Source organism: Brassica napus, chromosome A8, assembly GCF_020379485.1.
Source record: "Brassica napus cultivar Da-Ae chromosome A8, Da-Ae, whole genome shotgun sequence".
NCBI lineage: Eukaryota > Viridiplantae > Streptophyta > Magnoliopsida > Brassicales > Brassicaceae > Brassica > Brassica napus.
In genome coordinates, this window is record NC_063441.1 from 17,908,720 (window position 1) to 17,928,942 (window position 20,223).

The following is a 20,223-nucleotide window of genomic DNA, read 5'->3' on the forward strand; positions in this document are numbered from 1 at the left end:
CATCTACCTGGGTCGGTTTAGCTTAACCGGAAATTTTGACTTTTGTCTGCTTAAGCTTTTTTTTTTGTTTTTTTTTTTTTTTTGAAACATGTCTGCTTAAGCTAAACCCTACAAATTATCATCTACCAAAATGCTCTTTATAAACTTAAGTCGACACAGTCCCACAGAAGAGTCTGTTTCTCACTAGTCTCAACAAAATAAACCCTTTAGAAGCCAAGCTCGCTGGCCTTTTCCTTCTCAAAGGTTTCAAAATACTATATGATAGTCACATCCAGTAAGATACCAGTCCCTGACCCAATAGCTCCCATGAAATCAGCCAAATCAGTGAGTGCACCAATGCACACTCCTCCAAAAGCAGCTGCTGTTGGGATATACTGATTCAGCTCCTTCTGCAAGTTGGAATCTCTATGTCCAGGCATCACCATTTGTTGTTCCTAAATCATTCAAGCAAGTGAGTTTCCAGTATCCTTTAAGACCAGACAGTGTTACAAAAGTGTTTATCATAGCTGAGTTTTTAACAATACCTTGAGCTGCTTAGCTACATCTTTAGCAGAAGATCTCAAAAAGATAAATAGACTAAGCCCACTTTCTTTTCTAAGAGTTAAGGCCCAACACTTTTAAGTATTATCTGTGAGGTATATAAAGATGTTTTATGTATTTAAAACAAAAGTTTATAAATTATTAAGTCTAAAGAAAAGAAAAAAAACAATGACACCCACAAATGAATAAAGATAAAAGACACTTTAAATCCGCAGGTGACTGAAACAAAAGAGTTTGAAAAAGAAAAACAACAATGATGAGGTCTTCTCCGAGGGGCAACCTTAAACTTTTCTTGTAATGGCATTGTGAACCAAAATTCAGGTTTAATAAACTTAAAAGACAGAACTCATGATTAACTAGATTACTTGGCTTCACGAGTTTTAAACAATTTTGGACCCACCCACTAAACGATATATTGAAGCTAATCTAATCTATCCAAAATAGCTTACTACAGTTTTTTTTTTTGACCAACAGCTTATCACACTTTAGCACACTAAAGCTCTGAATGGTGAATGTGGTTTGAACGATGCGAGACAAGCAGTTCAACTGCAGTGCAGTTCTAACAGTTATAAAAATGTATAAATATTTGGTATATATTGAGATTTTTGTTACTGTTAACTGCAGGGGACGGGATGATGGTCACTATTCGAAGCCTAAGGCTTCGAATGTTAAGAACCGACCCGCCTGCACCGCAGTTAACAGTAACAAAAATCTCTACATATACCATATCACTATATATTTTTATAACTGTTAAAATCGTACCGCAGTTAAACCGCTTGTTCCGCATCGTTCAAACCACAGTTATCGGAGCTTAATTTTAGATATAAATATATATATATATATATATATATATATATATATATATATATATATATATATATATATATATTTGTATTTTTTATATATGCCTATGAAATTTTCACTGTTAAGGTTATTCCTCGAATGTTGTGTACATTTACCTTTACTTAAACTTTGTTTATCTTATTTGTGTGAAACATCGGAATGCGTATTTAATCCACCAATTTGTCTTCAAAAAGTTATACTACTAAGTTTTTAATCATCATATTGTATTAAGCGACATCGATTGTTTCTTAAAGCTCAAGATGTACTACAGTCTACAGTATACTAACTGGATAAGTAATCATAATATCTATACAGAACAATTTTAGATGCGATTCTAAATTTCTTGATGAGAGTATACAGTATACAAATACATAAACACTAAAAGTCTTGAAATCTGATATATAGAAGGGAAATTTTTTTTTACCAAATTTTATTTTTAAAATGATATTACTCGACCTAGCAAACAAACTAAGAAAAACTAATATAAATATATATATGTAAGTAGAATAGATATGTAGCAATGTATTAGTTATTGAGGGTAAAATTAAATTTGGTTCCAGTAAACAAAAAATTAATAAGGTGCAAGTCAAAAACCAAAGGAAAGAATATTATTATTGAAATGGAAGGTTCGAGTTGAAGGCAAGTAAAAATTTTGTTTCATATTTAAACGGTATAATTTAATTTATGTGGTTAAATTCGATTTTAAATTTAAAAAAATCCAACGCAAATAATTAAGTGATTTAATTAGAAATAGCTAAAAACAATTAAATGTAGAATAAAACATGCTAGACGAAAACATAAATTTATCTATAAAAATAAGAGACAAAGAAGACAATTCCACACACTGTTTACTCATTTTGTTATTAATTTGCTATTTTTTATATTATTTTATGTATTGTAAGAATTCAAAAAAAGAAGTTGATATTGAAAAATATTCAATTCTATATTTTATGTTCTTAGAATTGCGATTTTCTCCATTTTAACTTTGTATTTACTCATTTTCTTACTACCGATTTTTTTTTGACATTTGTTATTTCAAAATTCCCAAAATGTAAGAGATCCTCACATAAAAGCAAATGATCAGCACCACAATAAAATATATCAAGACATAATTACAAATAAGTGCTTATAATTAACGACAGTGTTCATCGACAAGCATGACCCGACCGCAATTTAATAACCGTGTGAAAGAAGCTTACGCACACTGTTACAACATGAATCTTATTCAATTAAAAGTGATTAACTATTCAGCCGCATATCTTTTATATCTTCACGTAGACCACACAAACGTATAGATGGAGAAAAATAACATTAAAGAATACAAATGAAAAAGAGGAAAAAAAAAAACATAATACGATCAAACTCTCTTTTTCTTCTTCTCTCATCATCTTTCCCACGCTTTCACGCTTTGCCTATTATTTCGATCTTAAAAATTAAATAAAAACAATTTGGTCACTCTTTTTTCTTTGCTGTTTCAGAAAACTCTTACTCTCTCTCTCACAACGTCTAGAGATAATATCAATTTCAAAAGCTCTGTTTCAATGGAAACACTGAAGAAGAATCCATCCGTAAGAAGAAAAGGAAAGCTAGCGAGAACATTCCAGAAGGTATGCAGCCTCAGAACAACGTCGACGAAGGTCTCCTCCAACAACGGAATCGGAATCTGTATGCTGAAGTCACACAATAACCCAAACTTCGAAGACGACGACGACGACGACGGAGACTCCGTCTTCGATCTGAAGAGCACTTCGAGCCGCAGCAGCAGGAGCGGGGAGCTCAAGGTGCGGGAGCGGCGGAGAGCCGTCTTCGAAGCGGTGGTCGCGAAGATCTTCGCCAGCACGACTTCGATCAAAGCCGCGTACGCCGAGCTCCAGATGGCGCAGCGCCCTTACGACAACGCCGCGATACAGGCCGCGGACACGGCGGTGGTGGAGGAGCTGAAGGCGTTGTCGGAGCTGAAACGGAGTTTTCTGAGGAAGGAGCTGAACATCTCCCCGCAGGTGGCGATCATGCTCGCCGAGATCCAGGAGCAGCAGAGCTTGATGAGGACGTACGAGATCACGATCAAGAAGTTAGAATCCGAATCCGCCGAGAAGCAGTCGAGGATCGACTCGCTGAAGACGAGCCTCGAGGAGGTCTCGGCGGTTAACAAATCGAATGAGAAGAAGCTAACGGCGAGCGGTTCAATCTCTCCGTTAGATAACGTCGCGTTCTCGAATTTGAATTTGAGCGGTTACGTTCAGATTCTAGGGTTTACGTTGAGATCGGTGAGAAGCTTCGTTAAGTCTATGGTGAAGGAGATGGAGTCGGCGAGCTGGGATCTCGACGCAGCCGCCTCCGCCGCGATCCGAAACGCTACCACCGTCTTCTCTCGCCCCAGCCACCGTTGCTTCGCGTTTGAATCCTTCGTTTGTTGTAAAATGATGGAGAATTTCGAATCTCCGGACTTCTCGTTACCTAACGTCGACGAGAAACCGAGCCGTGAGCGTTTTTTCAACTTGAGATCCGTCGACCCGGTTCAGTACTTGACCCGGAACCCGGGTTCGTCCTTTGCGAGGTTCGTGCTTCATAAGTACTTGAGCGTTGTACACGCGAAGATGGAGTGTTCGTTCTTTGGGAACTTGAACCAGAGGAAGCTGGTTAACTCGGGCGGGTTTCCGGATTCGGGTTTCTTCGCTACGTTCTGCGAGATGGCTAAACGGATCTGGCTGCTGCACTGCTTGGCATTTTGTATCAGCGAAAACGTCACGGTGTTTCAGATTAAAAAAGGCTGTAGATTCTCTCAGGTGTACATGGAAGGCGTGAAATCAGGGGACGAGTCTCTTTTCTCCTCCGATGATAATGCAGATATCCGGGTCGGGTTCACGGTTGTTCCCGGGTTTAAAATCGGAGATAACGTGATACAGAGCCAGGTTTACTTATCTCCGGTGAATGGTTTTCCTCCGCCGGGTACTTCATAAAAACGATATGATACACACAGCTAAATTCAAAAGTATATTTTCACGCTCCGGGATGAAAAAGAGCGGCGGCGCGTGAAAAAGGAATGGTGGGACATGATTCCTTGGTGGCAGCAGGACTGGCATGTGGGACCTGTATTGAAAGGGGTAAGAGAATGGTGACGGTGACAGAAAATGGCGCGAGGGACAATCATCATCAAAATAGTTTAGTGACAGAAAATGATAAAATGAGATTTTTCTCTTTTTCTTTTAAATTTAGGTTATAAAACACAGCATGGTAGTACGGCATGGAAGATGAATAGTATTCTATGTCTTTTTTACATGTTAAATATAACTGAAATTTGTTTACAATGTCTGGAGTTGGTCGGGACCATGCCTGTAAATAGTTTTTGCAGCTATAATTAGTTTTTTTTAATATTATTATTATAACTAGGCAAAGAGTCTGTGCGATATCGTAAGGGAACTTATTTTATAAAGAATATATTATAATCTATAATTTTATATGCCTGATAAAAAAAATAAATCATATAAATAATTAAATTTAATTTTGATGATTAGAATATGATTTACAAACTATTCAAATATATATATATATATATATATATATATATATACATTTTATAAACCTTAATGTTCCCTTTAATTTTTTATCAAAACACATATTGCATACAATTGTGTCTTCATCATTTTTAAGTTTTTTCATACATTTTTCACATGATAGTTATCTTCAACCACTTTTTGAACAAAATGCAATTTTTTTTTGCATGATATATAATTTTTTTCTTATTTAAGACATAATATTAAAATTATTAGTTTATAATTTTAAACAATTATAATTTATATGTTGGTAATTGTTATTTTGTATATTTATCTACCTGCTTTATTTATTGAAAATGAATATTCAGAAAATTGAATATTGTAATAAATATATATTGATTTACGTTAATATGACCCGTCTCATTTATAATATTTTTTTTAATTTTTGGGAGAGTTCATATAAAATACCAACACTTATTATATAAACTAACACATTACTTAAATAAAACTAATATTTTTTAAAGTAATCTCACTTTGAGATGAAAGACACCTTGTTTAGATGAAAAGTTACAACTTTGACATTATTTTTTTCACCATTTTATTATTAGTAGATTAGTGAAAATTTGATTTGAAAAATGCATGGGAGACACTATTTATAGATTTTTTAAAGCCTATTTGAATAGTCACAACCCTTCAATATGAATAGTCGCATTCTTCTAATACTCACAACTTCTCACTTTTTAAAAGATACTAGTGAATAGTCACAACTTTTAGACTATTTTTAGAAGGACACAACCTTACAACATATAACTTTTAGAAAAGACACAACCCTCTACACATATTTTTCAAAAGACACAACCTTTCAACATAATTGAAGTTCACAACTTTATGAATTAATTAGAAAAGACACAATCTTACAACATAAAACTTTTAGAAAAGACACAACCATTTACATTACTTTTTCAAAAGACACAACCCTTTACACTACTTTTTCAAAAGACACAACTTTTCAACATAAGTGGATTCACAACCTTAGAAATTAATTGAAAAAGACACAACCTTCCAACATAACTCTTTTAGAAAAGACACAACCCTTGACACTTCTTTTTCAAAAAACACAACCTTTTAACATAAGTGGACTCACGACCTTTGGAATTAATTGGGATTGCTATTATTAGTAGATAAGTTATCTCGCCGTACATTTTTGTTTCTAATTATGAAATATGGAGTGACTTGAAAATTAAGATTAGAATCGATATTTTGTAGTCAAACATTTGCGCTCGAGTGGCTTTATTGACTTGATTAATTCAGAATGTCAGTTTCGCTAATGTGAGTGTTATTTGAGAAGTGAGAACCATATTATAATCAATATGTGTAGAATAGTATGCATGACTTTAAGATATTAGAAAACGTGTAGATAACTAATGGGTAGGAGAGAGTGAAAGCTAAGATCGTGTTTGGGTAAGGGAGTGAGACAGATCTGCGTGACGTAAGACAATCAATCAAGTGAGAGCGACTGACCAATCGAAGAGTCCCACACATGAACGGAGGGAGTATCTAACTTGTTTTCTTTTATCATCTGAAATCTAACTTGTTAGGCAGCAATTAAATGCCTTCGTATAATTGATTCCTTTTATTGATTATAGTTGCACGCGGGTTGGTCTGGCATAAATTAGTGAGAAACATACGATGAAATTTATATGGATCAGTTTTTTTGTTAAAGATTCACTCAATGGATTTTGGTTATTGTAGATTTTAATTAGTTGGGTATTTGGTCTAAGAGCATGGTCATTTGAAGTTTTGAACCATTTCGTTTTCACTTTAACCAGAAACCAGCTTTTACTTATGACTCGTGTGTAGAAAGACAGAGTTTGGTGGCTGTCTCGACGAGAAAGAGCTTCAGCTGATGGGTCTGACCCACTTGTTTAAACATTATGCGAGGAGCAAGTCTGGGTTTTACATTGAAAGACATGGTTATAAAAAGGAAAATATATGAGCAGGACCATTACCTCATCAAACTGTTGTATATAATTATACTTTCAGATATTAACATATATCTATAAAGTTTAAACGAATGGTTACTCAAAAATACACAATTATACTTTCAGATGGAGAGTACAAAAAGGCATTATCTGCATTTGACACCTCAGTAAAAGAGATCAATTTGAGTGATGAATACCCTATTATCCTCCTCCTTCATTAACCCATTTAATTTCTATAAGCTACTATTGCTCAGGTATTCAAAAATAAAGAAGAAGCTACTATTGCTCTCGTGAACTTTTCTCTTTTTCATCTGTCTTGAGATCACTTTTGCCTTCTGAACAAAAGAAGGAAGCTCCGAGCATCTCTAGTAAGTGGGCACAAAGCAGGATGAAGAAGAGGTAAATTTATGAAATTGTGAAATATTAGCGAGAGACAACAATAGCGCTAAACTCAAATAAGATGGACAAAAATGCAACTCGTTAGACCATTTTCAACGTATTCTCCTATTTTTTCCTTTAAAATAAAAGAACCCTATAATAAAGATGGTTTTGTCTCCGATGTATTCTTTTATTTTTTTCTTCTATTACTCTTGCGAATTTTTCTCTTCTTCATCTGTCTTGAGGTCACTTTTGCCTTATCTAAAAATAATAATTTAAGGTTATAATTATTAAAGTAAATAGTCAAAAGATCACTTTGTAAATAAAAAAAAAGTAATTCTCTCAAATAGTTCAATTTAAGTTTTTGTGACAAAAAGAGCATTCAAAGAAAAAAATGATCAAAAGATGTTTTTGTCACAAAATCCTTGTACCCATTTGTTTATGGATCTATATACATTTAGAGAATTACATATATATATATATATATACATTTTTAATAATTTTGAATTATATGTTTTCAAATTCAAACTTTTTATAAAAAAGTTCAATTTTTCATTTTTAATTATTTCATATTTTCTTTTTGAAATTCGAAAATGAGTTTTAAAACTATTTTAAAAAACTCTATTTTAAAAATTTCAAGATTTATTTTCTATTTTAAAATTTTTTAAACTCCACCCGTTAACTATAAACTTAAAATTTAGGATTAGTTAACCCTAGAAGTATAAAGGTATATTTACCTTTAATAAAGCCTCTTTGATCATTTTCTTACTTGAATGTTCTTTTGTGAAAATAACTAAAAAGATTATCTGCAGGGAATTCTTCAAATAAAAAAAATTTGTTTCTATTATAAATGAATGTTATTTCTTCTTCTAAATACAGAGGTAAAAATAACAATTTCTATTTTAGAAGAAGAAATGGAGGTGGATCGAAGTGATTTTTTCTCTATTATAGTTCGAGTCAAAATATTTATGGGCTGGAGATGCTTTTAGTCTTTAATTTTTATTTTATTTTATCAAAGACGAGTAGGTCTATTGGTTAAAATTATCAGATTATTTACTACAAATTTTATAAATCAAAGGTTTGAAAAGGATACACTCTCTAAAGAGAAGTTAAATTACATTGTTAAGATTTTGCCCTAGAAGAATGTATGGAATCGACGGATACATAACTTCGTTAAATAAAATCTTATATTTTTTTTAACACGGTTTAGTTTCAAGTTATAAGAAGGCAAAGTTCAAACAATCAGCTTAAGAAAACAAAATAAACTAAAAAAATCACCAGTATTTAGCATGTCCATATTTAAAATTTTGCGCCAAAAGCGGTATGTATTTAGCATGTATTTAATAAAAGTTTCGAGGCCAAAATCACATTTTATATAGATTGAAGCGCTCATATTTTGTTGTTGCCTAGGGCTCTTGCGATTGCTGGGCCTGGCCTGATAATAAGAGAAACGTTAATTGAGTTCATTGTCAGTATTGTAATAAGTTGACAAACCCTAACCAAAGTAATTGATATCACAACTCTCTCTGCGGCCTGCGGGCCTGCCCATCCGGACAATCGATTCTACGGGATCCCAGCGATTCTACTACTCGTGTGAAAATTATTTGTTAGTAATAGTGTAATACAATGCACTAATGACGTATAGAAAATATAAACAAAAAATGTCAAGCACTGTTCTTTCAAATGTCGCGGTTGGTTTTAAGACGACCACAAATTTGTATTTCAGCCCAAGAGTTGTAATACTACCAACTACCAAGCATGATTTCCTTCAAAAACACGCCCCATTCAATCAATTATACGTCGCAGTCCAAAGTGACATCAATAATCCTTTCCATGAGCTAGAGTTAATATCATAGATTTCCAGTTCTTTGTCGCCATCACAACAAGAACATAAGATGTAACACTTTTACTAAACCGGCAATTTCTACTTTGTTAACACACATCTGTAGAAATTTAGTGTAGCAACGTAGAACACTATAACATTTGAATGTAGTCTGACATTTATATTTTGTATATGGTCATTTATTTTATTCATTTAATCGTTTGTTAGAGATTTGCTTTTACGTAGCTATTCTTTTACACCGAGGTTCAAATGATATATAAAAACTATAACAACTTTTTTTTTGATAAATTAAGTAACTTATTTTTCAAATCCCAGAACACTTGTGCCATAACCGTATATTACTGGTCAGTGGTTTCCTTAGACTACCAAAGGGTAAAGCACACGGGTAGTAATACTACCATGGTATATTAAAGAATGTACTAACTTGACCAAAAAAAAAATTAAAGCAAAAATGAAGTAGGAGTCTTAACGGAGACTATCAATGGCCAACGCCGGGACTGGGAACGGACTGAAGAAGCCGGTAAACGGTGGAGAGATGTCGAGATCGGTGCTTTACGTTGGAGATGACGGCGTAACCCTTTTTGCTCGGCGTCGAGTTTTGGATTTTTCCCTTTGGCAGAGCAGTTAGGGTTGTGGTTTTGGTCACGTGAGGCATGTGATTCTTCTCTTCCTCTCTCACGGTCAAGTTCTCTTGTTTCTTCATCTCCAACAGCTTTCTTGAAGAAACTGGCAACGGCGAGACCACGACGGTGATGGCGAAGACTATGAAAAGCCAGATGGTCAATATACGAACGGCCATGAAAAGCTTTGATCTTTGTGGAGAAAATAATCTATTAGATTCAGAGAGACAGAGAAAAGGAGAGAAATGAATTCAAAAAAATATGAAGGCTTAAGGTTGTTATGAAAACATGAAGTAGTATCTATATATAGTCAATAGATGGAGAAAGAGAGGGTTCCTATTTTAGAATGTTGATAAAAGGTGATGAATTAGTGTAATCATTTTGATCAAAAAAAAAAATAAATTAGTGTAATCATCACTATTTGTCTTTTGGGCTTGTTTTTCTTTCTTTTGAATAGAAGTCTAAAGTGACACACTACCGCATGCATGCATAGGCATGACTTGGTTAGAATTTTCAAACAACATGTTCTCTATGAAATTTCATTTATATGGTAATTAGGGGAAAATGAAATGAGAAATAAAAATCAAACGTTCTAAAAGTCATGTACTAACTTATGAAAGAAGGTTCTTGGCAGTTTCCAATTGTACATGGAAAAATGAATTAAGTAGCCAAAAGTCAAAGAGGAAATTTAGACATCAGCCTGAAAGATGAAAAGTGAAATTATCATTCGTACAAAGATAAATATTACCAAAAAATTATTATTCCAAAATGTGAAAGGTTTTTATCTGCAAGGAGGCCAAAGTCGAAGATCCAATAAAAAAATAACTCAAAGAAAAGAAAAGAAGCTAAGAAGAAAATTTGACTTGAAAAAGAAAGGGTTAGTCATTAACGAGAGTACCAAGACTGTTTTAACCAGTATGCAGTAATCAGAATAATATCTAATGAATCAAGTTGAGTTTAGTTACACTTTATGTACTTAGTGAATAATTTAATCAATTTAGTACTATTAGACTAATTTAGTTGATTAGTTACGTAGGCTAACTAAATCTCATGGGATATGGTATTTGATGCGATGTAACGCGTGATGAAGTTGATGTTTTCAAAACTCAGAAGCCACCGGCCACCATTTTCAATGGCGGTCGTCACTCTGCCAAATATTAGGCTCACAAGTTTCACACCTTCCGGTTTATGTTGTTATCCCAACACTTTTGGAGTTTTCTAGTTCTCTAATTGGAAATTATTGAATTCAAAGTTTCAGTTTTATGAACACATATTAACGCCTGACTTTTTTTGTGTGTAAAAGTTAAAAATTTAGACTATTTTTGATTTGTGTATGTCATATTTGCGCAATGGTCATGCTAATCTTTTCTTTATCATTCTAATTTTATCGGATGCTCCGAAGAAACTATTAACATCTGACTTTGACTTAAGTACTTAAATTTTCATTTTAAAAATTTAAAAATTAGCTGATGTAAAACATAAAAGCCATTACAAACATGAAATCTAATCAGTACTTAAATGGCTGCAGGAGAATGTCTGATTAGTGAGTGCTTAGCAAATAAATTACTTAGTTACGTGAACCTAATGAAAATTAATCATGGAATTTGACCGACAGGACCGAACCAACCTGCCTCGCCCTGTGTAAAGTGATTCGAGCGATCCAGTCATGTTTTGGTTAGAGTCTAAGTCTATCCAGAATGTATATAGTAATCTTTTCGTAGTCAACTGATATTAATCCATTTTAACTACTAACTAGGTGATTATCCGCGTACATGCGTAAAATGAAATATATATTAATCTGATATCTATTAAATATAATTTTTATTCATATGGTTTTGTGATCATTTGTATTTTATTATAACAAAAAATTTAAATTATAGTTCATAAAATTTTCAGTGTAAGACTTTTAACAATTTTTCGTTATTTATAATCATTTTTAAAAATTCAAAATATAACATATACGAAAAATCTAATTTAATATGACTAATATGATTGTTTAATTTATTTTAATAATATAACATTAAAATAATAAAGATATGTAAATTATTGTCAAATCTTTATTATTAAAATTATTAGCTGTCAAATATATATTTTATTCATTTTTGGTAAATTTGTACCTTTTATTTAATGAAAGAAAGAAAAACAATAATTGTAGATAGTTAATTAATTTCATAGTTAATTTAAGGAGAATTATATAATATATGTTTAGTGAACCAACATATTTCTTTAGAAACTTTAAAAAGTATTATAGTACTGACATGTGTTATAGTTAAAATGTTAAAATGTTTTTTTTTGGTATAATTGTTAAGTTAAAATGTTTTTTAATATATAGGAAATTTGCATTTTCAAACTACAATTTTTTCTCTTTAAATCGATAAACTAGACTGGCATTAATTATGAGAAACTTAATTACTGGTTCTCAGCCATTTGAAAATCCCCGATAGACGTTATCTTATCTATCACATGGTCAGGTATGTAACAACATAATTGTTAAACTTGTCGAGATTTTTTCACAAGTTTGGATATTTTTATAAAACTTTTTTTATCTTATATTGTTTTCACACATATATCACACTATTCATCACGTGTCCATGTTGATGCAATAATATATAACTTGTTAAAATTGTCAAAAAGTTACAAACTAGCTTTCGATATATTTATTTGGAGACTTTTGTTTATTTATTTATTTATTTCTATTTTTTTAAGACTTTTGTTTATAATATATTGTATTCACATATATTTTTCAGGTAAAACCGGAAATATTCTTACTGATATAACAGCTTTTGAAACAATTTTCTAAATTTAAAGTTTTTTTTTTTGACCAAAATAAATCGCTTATAATAATAGTATATAGATAGAGATAATTTTGTTGTTATATATCTATACCATAAGTCAAAAGTTATAAATTCCAAAATCGTAGGAAAATCATCAAAATACTTTTATCGTATGTCTTCTACAAAAAGTTTAGTTCTCTTTGATTATTGTATCAAGAGCATTAAGTCATCTAATTATCTGGTTTCATCCGTTAAAAAAGTTCTCTGGTTTTTTTTTTTTTTTTTTTGTAACATAAAGTTATCTGGTTTCATATCACTGTTTTATCGCTGTAATAATGCAAAGCGTATTCACGACATTAATGAGCTAAACATAAACGCGTGGAGGCAGGAAAAAGTCAAGAGCATGGCCAGTACGTGAGACTCCAAAATGGGCCTCCACCGCTCGACCTTCACGTATAACCCTTATCCATATAAGACAATAATTTTTACCAAACAAAAATATTATATACATGCATGTTGCTGTTTTGTATTTTTCTTCTGTTATAGTAATATATATATATACAAAATTATCTGTCGAAAAGAAAAAATCCTAGTATAAGCATGTTTACTGGTAAGCCCCTCAACTAATGCTAAGTAAAACAAAACCGATAATTTCATCACTACAGAAAACAGACGAATTCATCTAAAGAATACAGACGAATTCTGTTGGATTCCAATAGAAGTTATTCTGACAAAATACCGACAAAAAATACTATGAGAAAGTTCATCGGTACATCGAAAAATATTTCCAACGAATCATTGCTTCGTAAAAAAACTGTCCAACAATTTTGGGATCGTCAAACAACATTCATGAAGGAACTCTTCATCAGTATAGATGCGCTCTTCAATTTTATTGTTTTTCTTTTTTTTTACTGTCGGTATCTTCAGTCTATTCTTCTTGTAGTAATTTTCATGAATCTTTCTATGCGTCAGCCGGTTACGGGTTTGGAGATTGCAATTTCTCTGAGACATTTCTGTTTTCATAAAGGCAAGTTCTTAGTGTGTTTTCACTTTTAGGGTGAGTCTCAGACAATCTCTTTATGTCCTTCTGTTTAGTGTTTTCAAGTCTACTTTTCTTTGATCATGTTGGTTAAGTTGCTAATGGAGTTTACAGATGTAAAAGTTTTTCATTAGATTTATCAAAAAACTAATGGTAAAATAAAAATTATAATGAAAACTAAGGATCAAAATTTAAAGCATATTATATAGTCAAAATTTCTTTGAAATCGAAAAAAATTTAGAAATAATTTGCTTGTTAGTCGTAAAAACTTTTAAGCATTCTCCGGAATTAAATAATAAATAATTTATTTTTGGCTTACTATATGATGTTTTTGCAGTTTTCAAAATGACTTAAGATAGTATATAGTTAGCTGATCCAACCTTTCATTGTATACAAACTACTAATGTTTTCTTCGGTGGAAGCAAGTAATGAATATGTGACGCCCAATACCGTGAGGGGTAGGTCCTTTAGAAAAGTGAAGATGATTGATTTAATTTAAACTTAAAAAGACTAAAAGAGTGGGTGGGTCACATGGGCATGTTCTGGTATTGCCCATCAACAGAGAAGCATTGGCGCATTCCGCGTTTTCATGAACACGTCCGGTCCCATGCACCCTCTCTACTATTCCCCTTTATGTCATCTGATCTCTTTGTATGTATATATGCACACACATAATTTGCTTTAAACTAGTAGCACATACAAGAGATGTATACTTGGTTCAAAAAAAAACAAGAGATGTATACTTGCGTACAACGACATACATTACAATCACTAAACTCATTTCACATATAGTAGAATAGTATAATGATGAAAGAAACAAACACCAACAAACCAAAACGATTGAATGAGAATTATATAATGGTCAAAAACTAGTTTTGATGTTTGATATTTGTGTAGTAATTTAATGAAAAACTTTAAAAATGAAAGAAGTGATACTACTTAAAAGGAAATTAGTTTTTTTGTCAGAAAAAAAAATCCAAATTATTCCCAAATTATATGTAAGAGTCGAATACTTATGTTATTTAAAGCATATGCATGCAATTAATGGCTAATCATAGTTAAAATCATGGTAAAAAGATTGGAACTCATGCTATATTTAATTTTAAAGATGAATTTTTCGACTACTAAACCTTACTCAGTACGGTCAGCGACAAGAAATCTATCTAGGTGATGCCACTTTATTTATGATCTTCTTTTTCCTTCTGCTGTCTATATGGGAGTATCATTTCTGAAGCATAACCCCACATTTCGAACTTTTTGGGTAATATTTGTCTTTATTGATTTATTAGACGGTATAATATGTTAGTCGAATTGGCTTGCGCGACAATTATGCTCGTTTTTATGATTTTCATACTCCATGTTAAATCTTGGAATTGAATACAAGTCTCAAATGTTTGGCAAAGTCATTAATTGATATGGAAACGAATATTTCTCTTTGTCAGGATGTATATATTTGACTTGGAATTTTAAAATTCGAGAGAGGACGTGTTTGATCACGATGTGCACAACCTATCACACACTCTGTTGGAAGATATACATACTAACAAAGTGAGCGAAGTACACAAGTTATGGGCTGCCGACAAAAATTGCTTCGCAGATATTATAATTTATACGCTTTAATATCATAGCTTATAGACTATATATAAAGTAGTCCAGATTAAACATATAGTCAAATAATGAAAATAAGGTAGCGGAATTCGGTCGCAAGCTATGTGTAGTTAATAAGGTTGGTGAAACAATTTTCATCAACGACCAAGAACATGGAAGGAATGGTCTCTCACTGTTGCAATTGCTGACTTTACTTGTACTAAGTGTTTTCCCCTTGCTATGACACTATAAGTCCATATAACAAACTTATTAATTTATAACATTATTCTAAAAGTTTACAAAATAGTGAGGAAAAGATATGACAGCTACATAATAATTCGAATTTCATTAACCACACAAACCTAAAATGACACATCACATTTTAGAAAGAAGATAACTGTTTAGTAGACCCAACATTTCTTATGAAGAAGAGATAGACTAGAGGACGAAGAAAACAAGAGTGGGGGCTTTTGGTGAGCAAATTGGGGTGTGAATTGATGATCGATGTCAGTGGCTAAGGTATCTGTCTTCAGACATAAAGTATTTGTTTGTTTCTCAAAGTATTCTTGTGTCTCTCCAAGTAGGTTTTCTTTTTTTCTTTGGCTTAAAGACGAGTGTTTTTTTTGTTCGAGAACTATTAAAGACGAGTGTTGGTCGATGAATAAAGGAAAGAGAAAATAAAAACACTAGTTTCTTGAACATACATGTGTTGACAATTTTTTCATATTCTGTTAGTTAAAACAAAGTGAATTCATTTATTTGTTCATCGAGTCGTTTGCTCGATTGGATTTGATAGTGGTGAGTCTAGTGACTAATGGTACGTGCATGTGCATTTTCATTAAAGACTGAACAAATTCAATCTCTGTATGGGCCGAAACATCTACATTTAATAACGATGATGACATTTTTGGACGGCGCTTGTAGTAAAATAAATATTAGAAACATCATTTAGTTTTAATACTTTGCTAAGATCTTGATCTGAAAGTCAAGAAGATTCAGTTAACGGTAGTTTCAGGCCCAACACACAAGAGAAGATGAAAAAAAAGATCCCAAGACTCCCAACACTGATTTAGACTGAAACAGTCATCTTAACGTATAATACCAAATATATAGCCAAACCAAAGCCCACACTACGTAAAAGATGTAATAAGATAGATGTTCTCCGCTGCAGCTATATATTATCATTTTAAAAGTAGAGTTTCAATGGGTTTATCTAGATTTCATCCACATTCGAAGCAGAACTGAAAAACTTTACTTGATGGACTGCAATAGCAAGAACTTAGAAAACTTTTAGTCCAATTCTTTTTCTTTCTTCTTTTTTGGTTTTAGTCCAATTCTTTTGATGGACTACAACAGTAAGAACTCAGAAAACTCTTAATCCAATTCATTTGATGGGCCGCAGTAGTAAGAACTCATATAGTACACAATTTAATCTAATCGGAGGCATTTTTTTTTTCATTTTTTTCGTGGAAGCACCATAGCCTATTGATTAAAGTTTAAATGCTTCTACATCCAGATTTTAAGTTTCGGAGAAGAATAATTTATTAAGATGATGCAGTTAGGCGTAGATTTTCATAAGGCATATAGTATTGTCGGTTGTCGATTGTCTATGTAATATTTCTCATAAATGTAATGTCATAATAAAAAAACTAAAAAAATTTAATCAGACTGAGTTGAATTACCGATATGTAAACCCTCCGTCCGCCCGTAGTGGTGATTTTTTTTTCTAGCTCATCCATTTCAGATCAAATTATGCAATTATTAACCATTAATCAAATATATAAATTTTGAAATCTTAAAATATTAATTTATGAGAAAATAATTAGGTAAGAACCTAATTTGTGGAGATACTATTTCAGTTGCAAAACATAGAATTGATGATAGAACACATATATAACTGTTATATAACACTCAATCTATTCTCCAAATGATATAATTTCACGCCCAAAAATAATATAAAAAGTGTATCAATCGTTCAAAATTTATAGATATACACTTAATTATTACAAAATGTAGTTTTCTTTTGTATGGATCATCACCATATATTTTCTTCTAATTGTCTTATTTTAGCTTTGTACTCCTACATATTAAAAGGAGCACACTGCACACCATACAACTTTATCTTGCTACCGCTTAAATATACAAACAAACTTATGTAGAGGGGTTGGACTGCCGCCAATTTGTATAATAAAAAACTCTAAAAGTCAGAACTCCAGTTAATTTGAACATATAAATGTACGCAAACTTTTAATAATATTAATTACAGAGAGTTTGGCAGGCCTAGTAACGTGACTCAAATCACAACTAATTAATTCCTTTGTTTAGTTGTGCTATTATTCATCGAGTAAAGTTTATGAAAATCATGTACCACCAATCCTTAAGTTATTGTTTCTCGAGATAGTTTTCCACAAATAATATTTGTTTAATCTTCTATGCATGAGGTTTCTGGATATCAAATTAATCACCATTTTTTGTCGTCAAGTGATATTCAGGATCCAACAAAGTGTAAAGTGTCGATGCTTTTTATAGTTTTAAGTAATCTTTAGATCATTCCTTTTGATTGGTTTCTTTAAGAAATCTTCAACCTCTCAAATTTACATCTCTATACCGATTCGGAAACAATCGTATTAACTCCATTTCTTGTAAATTCCTTATCAGAACCATGCAAAATATAATTCCCCATGACATGACACATGAGCTTTCATTTCTCAACGTTATACTCTTGAGTCTTGACCAGTGTAAAATATTATTTTTTTTGGTAAAGAAAATATAAAATAAAAATTACATACACATAAAAATGACAACCATTTTTATTCAGCCAACTACATTGTAATTCAACCCACGTAAATTAAATCTAAATCCAGAAAATTAAATAGAGGAAAAGAAGAATTCTCAAAGAGTATAGTGGCAAAGAAAAAAAAAGAAGGAAAATACATAATCGAATCATACCTCTTTTTTGTTTTTGTTTTTAATAATAAGTTTAGAGAGGAGATCACCGGAGTAGCGCCGTGCGTACAACGCTTCCCATGTGAGCGACAATAAAAATACCACCACGTGTCAAAAGATCTCAACCTGTGACCCAACTACGCTACTCCGGTGACGGAACACCACCGAACACTCCGGTAACTCTCCAAGATCGGCGAACAAAGACTCATCCTCCTCACCCATCGGGAAAAACACCCCCACGTCATCCGCCGCCGCCGAGACAGCCGTCTTTTTCTCCGATGAGAAAATGGGACTCTCAAGAATCGTGGAAGAAGTAGTCTCCATCTCACTAAACCAAGCAAACTCGTCGACGATGCAAGACGGCGTCGTTTCGATCTCCCTCCCCATAACCATAAGCTTACTATTACCATCCTCTTCCAGCTCTACCTCCTCGGGTACTTCTAGTTCGGGTTCGGGTTTGGGCTCGGGTTTTGGTTTGGGTCCGTGTCTAGAAGAAGAAGCGAGAGGCCAAGGATGGTTATGCTCAGAGGTGTAAGTGATGATAATCATAGTTGGATCGTCTCTGCTTCTCTCGACTTGCTTCCTTGCCGGACAACCTTTTGTGCTACTACAACGGTAATAACCTCTAGGGTAAGGAGATCCCTTAATGGGCTTTTGGCCGTACTTACGCCAGGCCCATGAATCTGACGGTGGAGTTGTGTCGCCTTTGTGCCGAGATCCTTCTATTTCTTTCATCGGTACGTTCACTACTCTCTTCTCCATGGATCTCCTACTGTTATGTATTAACAAGTACATCAATATACGAATATTTATATTTTTTATACGAATATAATTTTGTTAATACTAAGTAGTGTTTTATGATATTATTTTATAATTTGAATCAAAGATGTGTATTATTTCTATGTACCTTCGCTTAGGTGAATGAGAAGAGATGACTGCGTTGAAGGTTGGAGAGTTTGGTGATTCGGGTCCGGTTTCTTGACTGCTTTCGTGATCATTGTAGCTTCTTGCCATATCTAGACCTCGCTTCATGTTTATATTTTCTAAAGACTATATAGTTGTATATTTACAAAGATTGAGCTAGAAAAGAAGTGTCGATCAATGATATCGACCAAGAATCAGGTATTTCGTCGATCTAGATCGCTTTTTGGAAGAGATCTGAGTTGCTGAAGGGAGACGAGGAGTAGAAGTAGAGAGAGATAAGAGAATAGAAAATGGAGAGAAGGTGGAGACGAAGAGGAGTTGTGTATGAAAGAGGACGTGCGAGCATATGTCAATTTAATCTCTACTAGTTGTTATTTAAAACAATAATAATACTTTATATCCTTATCATTCAAGAGATGGACCCTGATTGATTGTTAGTTTATCGATAATTATTTGTCTATAAGGTGATGGTTACATATGATCACACCCTTTCTTTATGATATAACAAATTTATTACGTGGTTTGAAGATGGGGTTAGGTATTAATAGTATACACTTATTTTATTTTTTGTCTTTATTCACCACTGTTCAAACCTTTTATTTAACAATGTGTTTAAATGATTAAGAGATGATTAGATTCATGGGGTGGTGTAGTTTGTGTGAATAAGGAAATGAGAACAGATATGATCAAACAATTGGTTAAAAGATTTGTTTTAGTAGATCTACAGTTTATTTCTATCCTTTTCAAGAACTTTTACATTCACAAAAAGTTTATTAGTGTCGCATGTATGAAAATAAGATAAGGTTTTAATGTATTTGTCAAATCCGTAATAATGTACATCTTATTCATCACATTTACGCATTTGAATTGGTTATATATCTTGATTTCTTAGCTATCGAATTCTAGACAAGACATTTATGTTAATGTCGACAAGACCTTTTTGATCATCTATTTGTGGTTTTGAGCATTAGATTGCATATATTGTATCAGGTATTAATGTTTAAAGAGCTACCGCTTGTTTCGTAAAAAAAAAGGGTCTACCACTTGTCTGATGCATGAGTAACATATCCACTTTTATGTTTATGTATATAACTTTATGGATTTGTTGGACATTTTGTGTTGGCAATCCCAAAAAATCTAAATAAGTTTCACTCCAAAGTACAGTACTGCCAAAACTATGAGTAGAATATTAAAATTAAAGTTCTTGTGACCTTTTCCTTCACCAAAAGCAACATCAGCTGATGAAATGCATA

The 20,223-nt window shown here is 32.6% G+C and overlaps 3 protein-coding genes and 1 non-coding gene across 4 annotated transcripts; 1 reads left to right on the forward strand and 3 right to left on the reverse strand.

Annotated features, from left to right (window-relative positions):
- The first annotated feature begins 2,593 nt into the window (after nt 1–2,593).
- LOC106361657 (protein GRAVITROPIC IN THE LIGHT 1) lies at nt 2,594–4,691 on the forward strand. Its single transcript, XM_013801445.3, has one exon. The coding sequence runs from the start codon at nt 2,925–2,927 to the stop codon at nt 4,341–4,343; it is 1,419 nt and encodes a 472-aa protein (XP_013656899.2). The 5' UTR covers nt 2,594–2,924; the 3' UTR covers nt 4,344–4,691.
- A 4,802-nt stretch (nt 4,692–9,493) lies between these two features.
- On the reverse strand, nt 9,494–10,020 carry BNAA08G18030D (precursor of CEP14). Its single transcript, XM_013799643.3, has one exon. The coding sequence runs from the start codon at nt 9,877–9,879 to the stop codon at nt 9,559–9,561; it is 321 nt and encodes a 106-aa protein (XP_013655097.2). The 5' UTR covers nt 9,880–10,020; the 3' UTR covers nt 9,494–9,558.
- Nucleotides 10,021–11,005: 985 nt separating this feature from the next.
- Nucleotides 11,006–11,106, reverse strand: LOC125577520. The gene has a single exon (XR_007315929.1). It is a non-coding gene; the product is annotated as a U6 spliceosomal RNA (small nuclear RNA).
- A 6,709-nt stretch (nt 11,107–17,815) lies between these two features.
- On the reverse strand, nt 17,816–19,509 carry LOC106360038 (probable WRKY transcription factor 65). The gene is made up of 2 exons (XM_013799644.3): nt 18,954–19,509; nt 17,816–18,818 (listed from the first exon to the last, which is right to left on the reverse strand). Exons 1-2 carry the CDS (start codon nt 19,076–19,078, stop codon nt 18,158–18,160), a joined length of 786 nt encoding a protein of 261 aa, XP_013655098.2. The 5' UTR covers nt 19,079–19,509; the 3' UTR covers nt 17,816–18,157.
- Between the last annotated feature and the right edge of the window lie 714 nt (nt 19,510–20,223).

What these genes read in the sequence shown, in the direction of transcription:
- LOC106361657 (XM_013801445.3), top strand. Translation starts at nt 2,925, where the DNA reads ATGGAAACACTGAAGAAGAATCCATCCGTAAGAAGAAAAGGAAAGCTA.
- BNAA08G18030D (XM_013799643.3), bottom strand. Translation starts at nt 9,879, where the DNA reads ATGGCCGTTCGTATATTGACCATCTGGCTTTTCATAGTCTTCGCCATC.
- LOC106360038 (XM_013799644.3), bottom strand. Translation starts at nt 19,078, where the DNA reads ATGAAGCGAGGTCTAGATATGGCAAGAAGCTACAATGATCACGAAAGC. An exon ending in TCTCATTCACCTAAGCGAAG is followed by an intron (nt 18,819 to 18,953) that starts GTACATAGAAAT and finishes AATACATAACAG; the next exon opens with TAGGAGATCCATGGAGAAGA.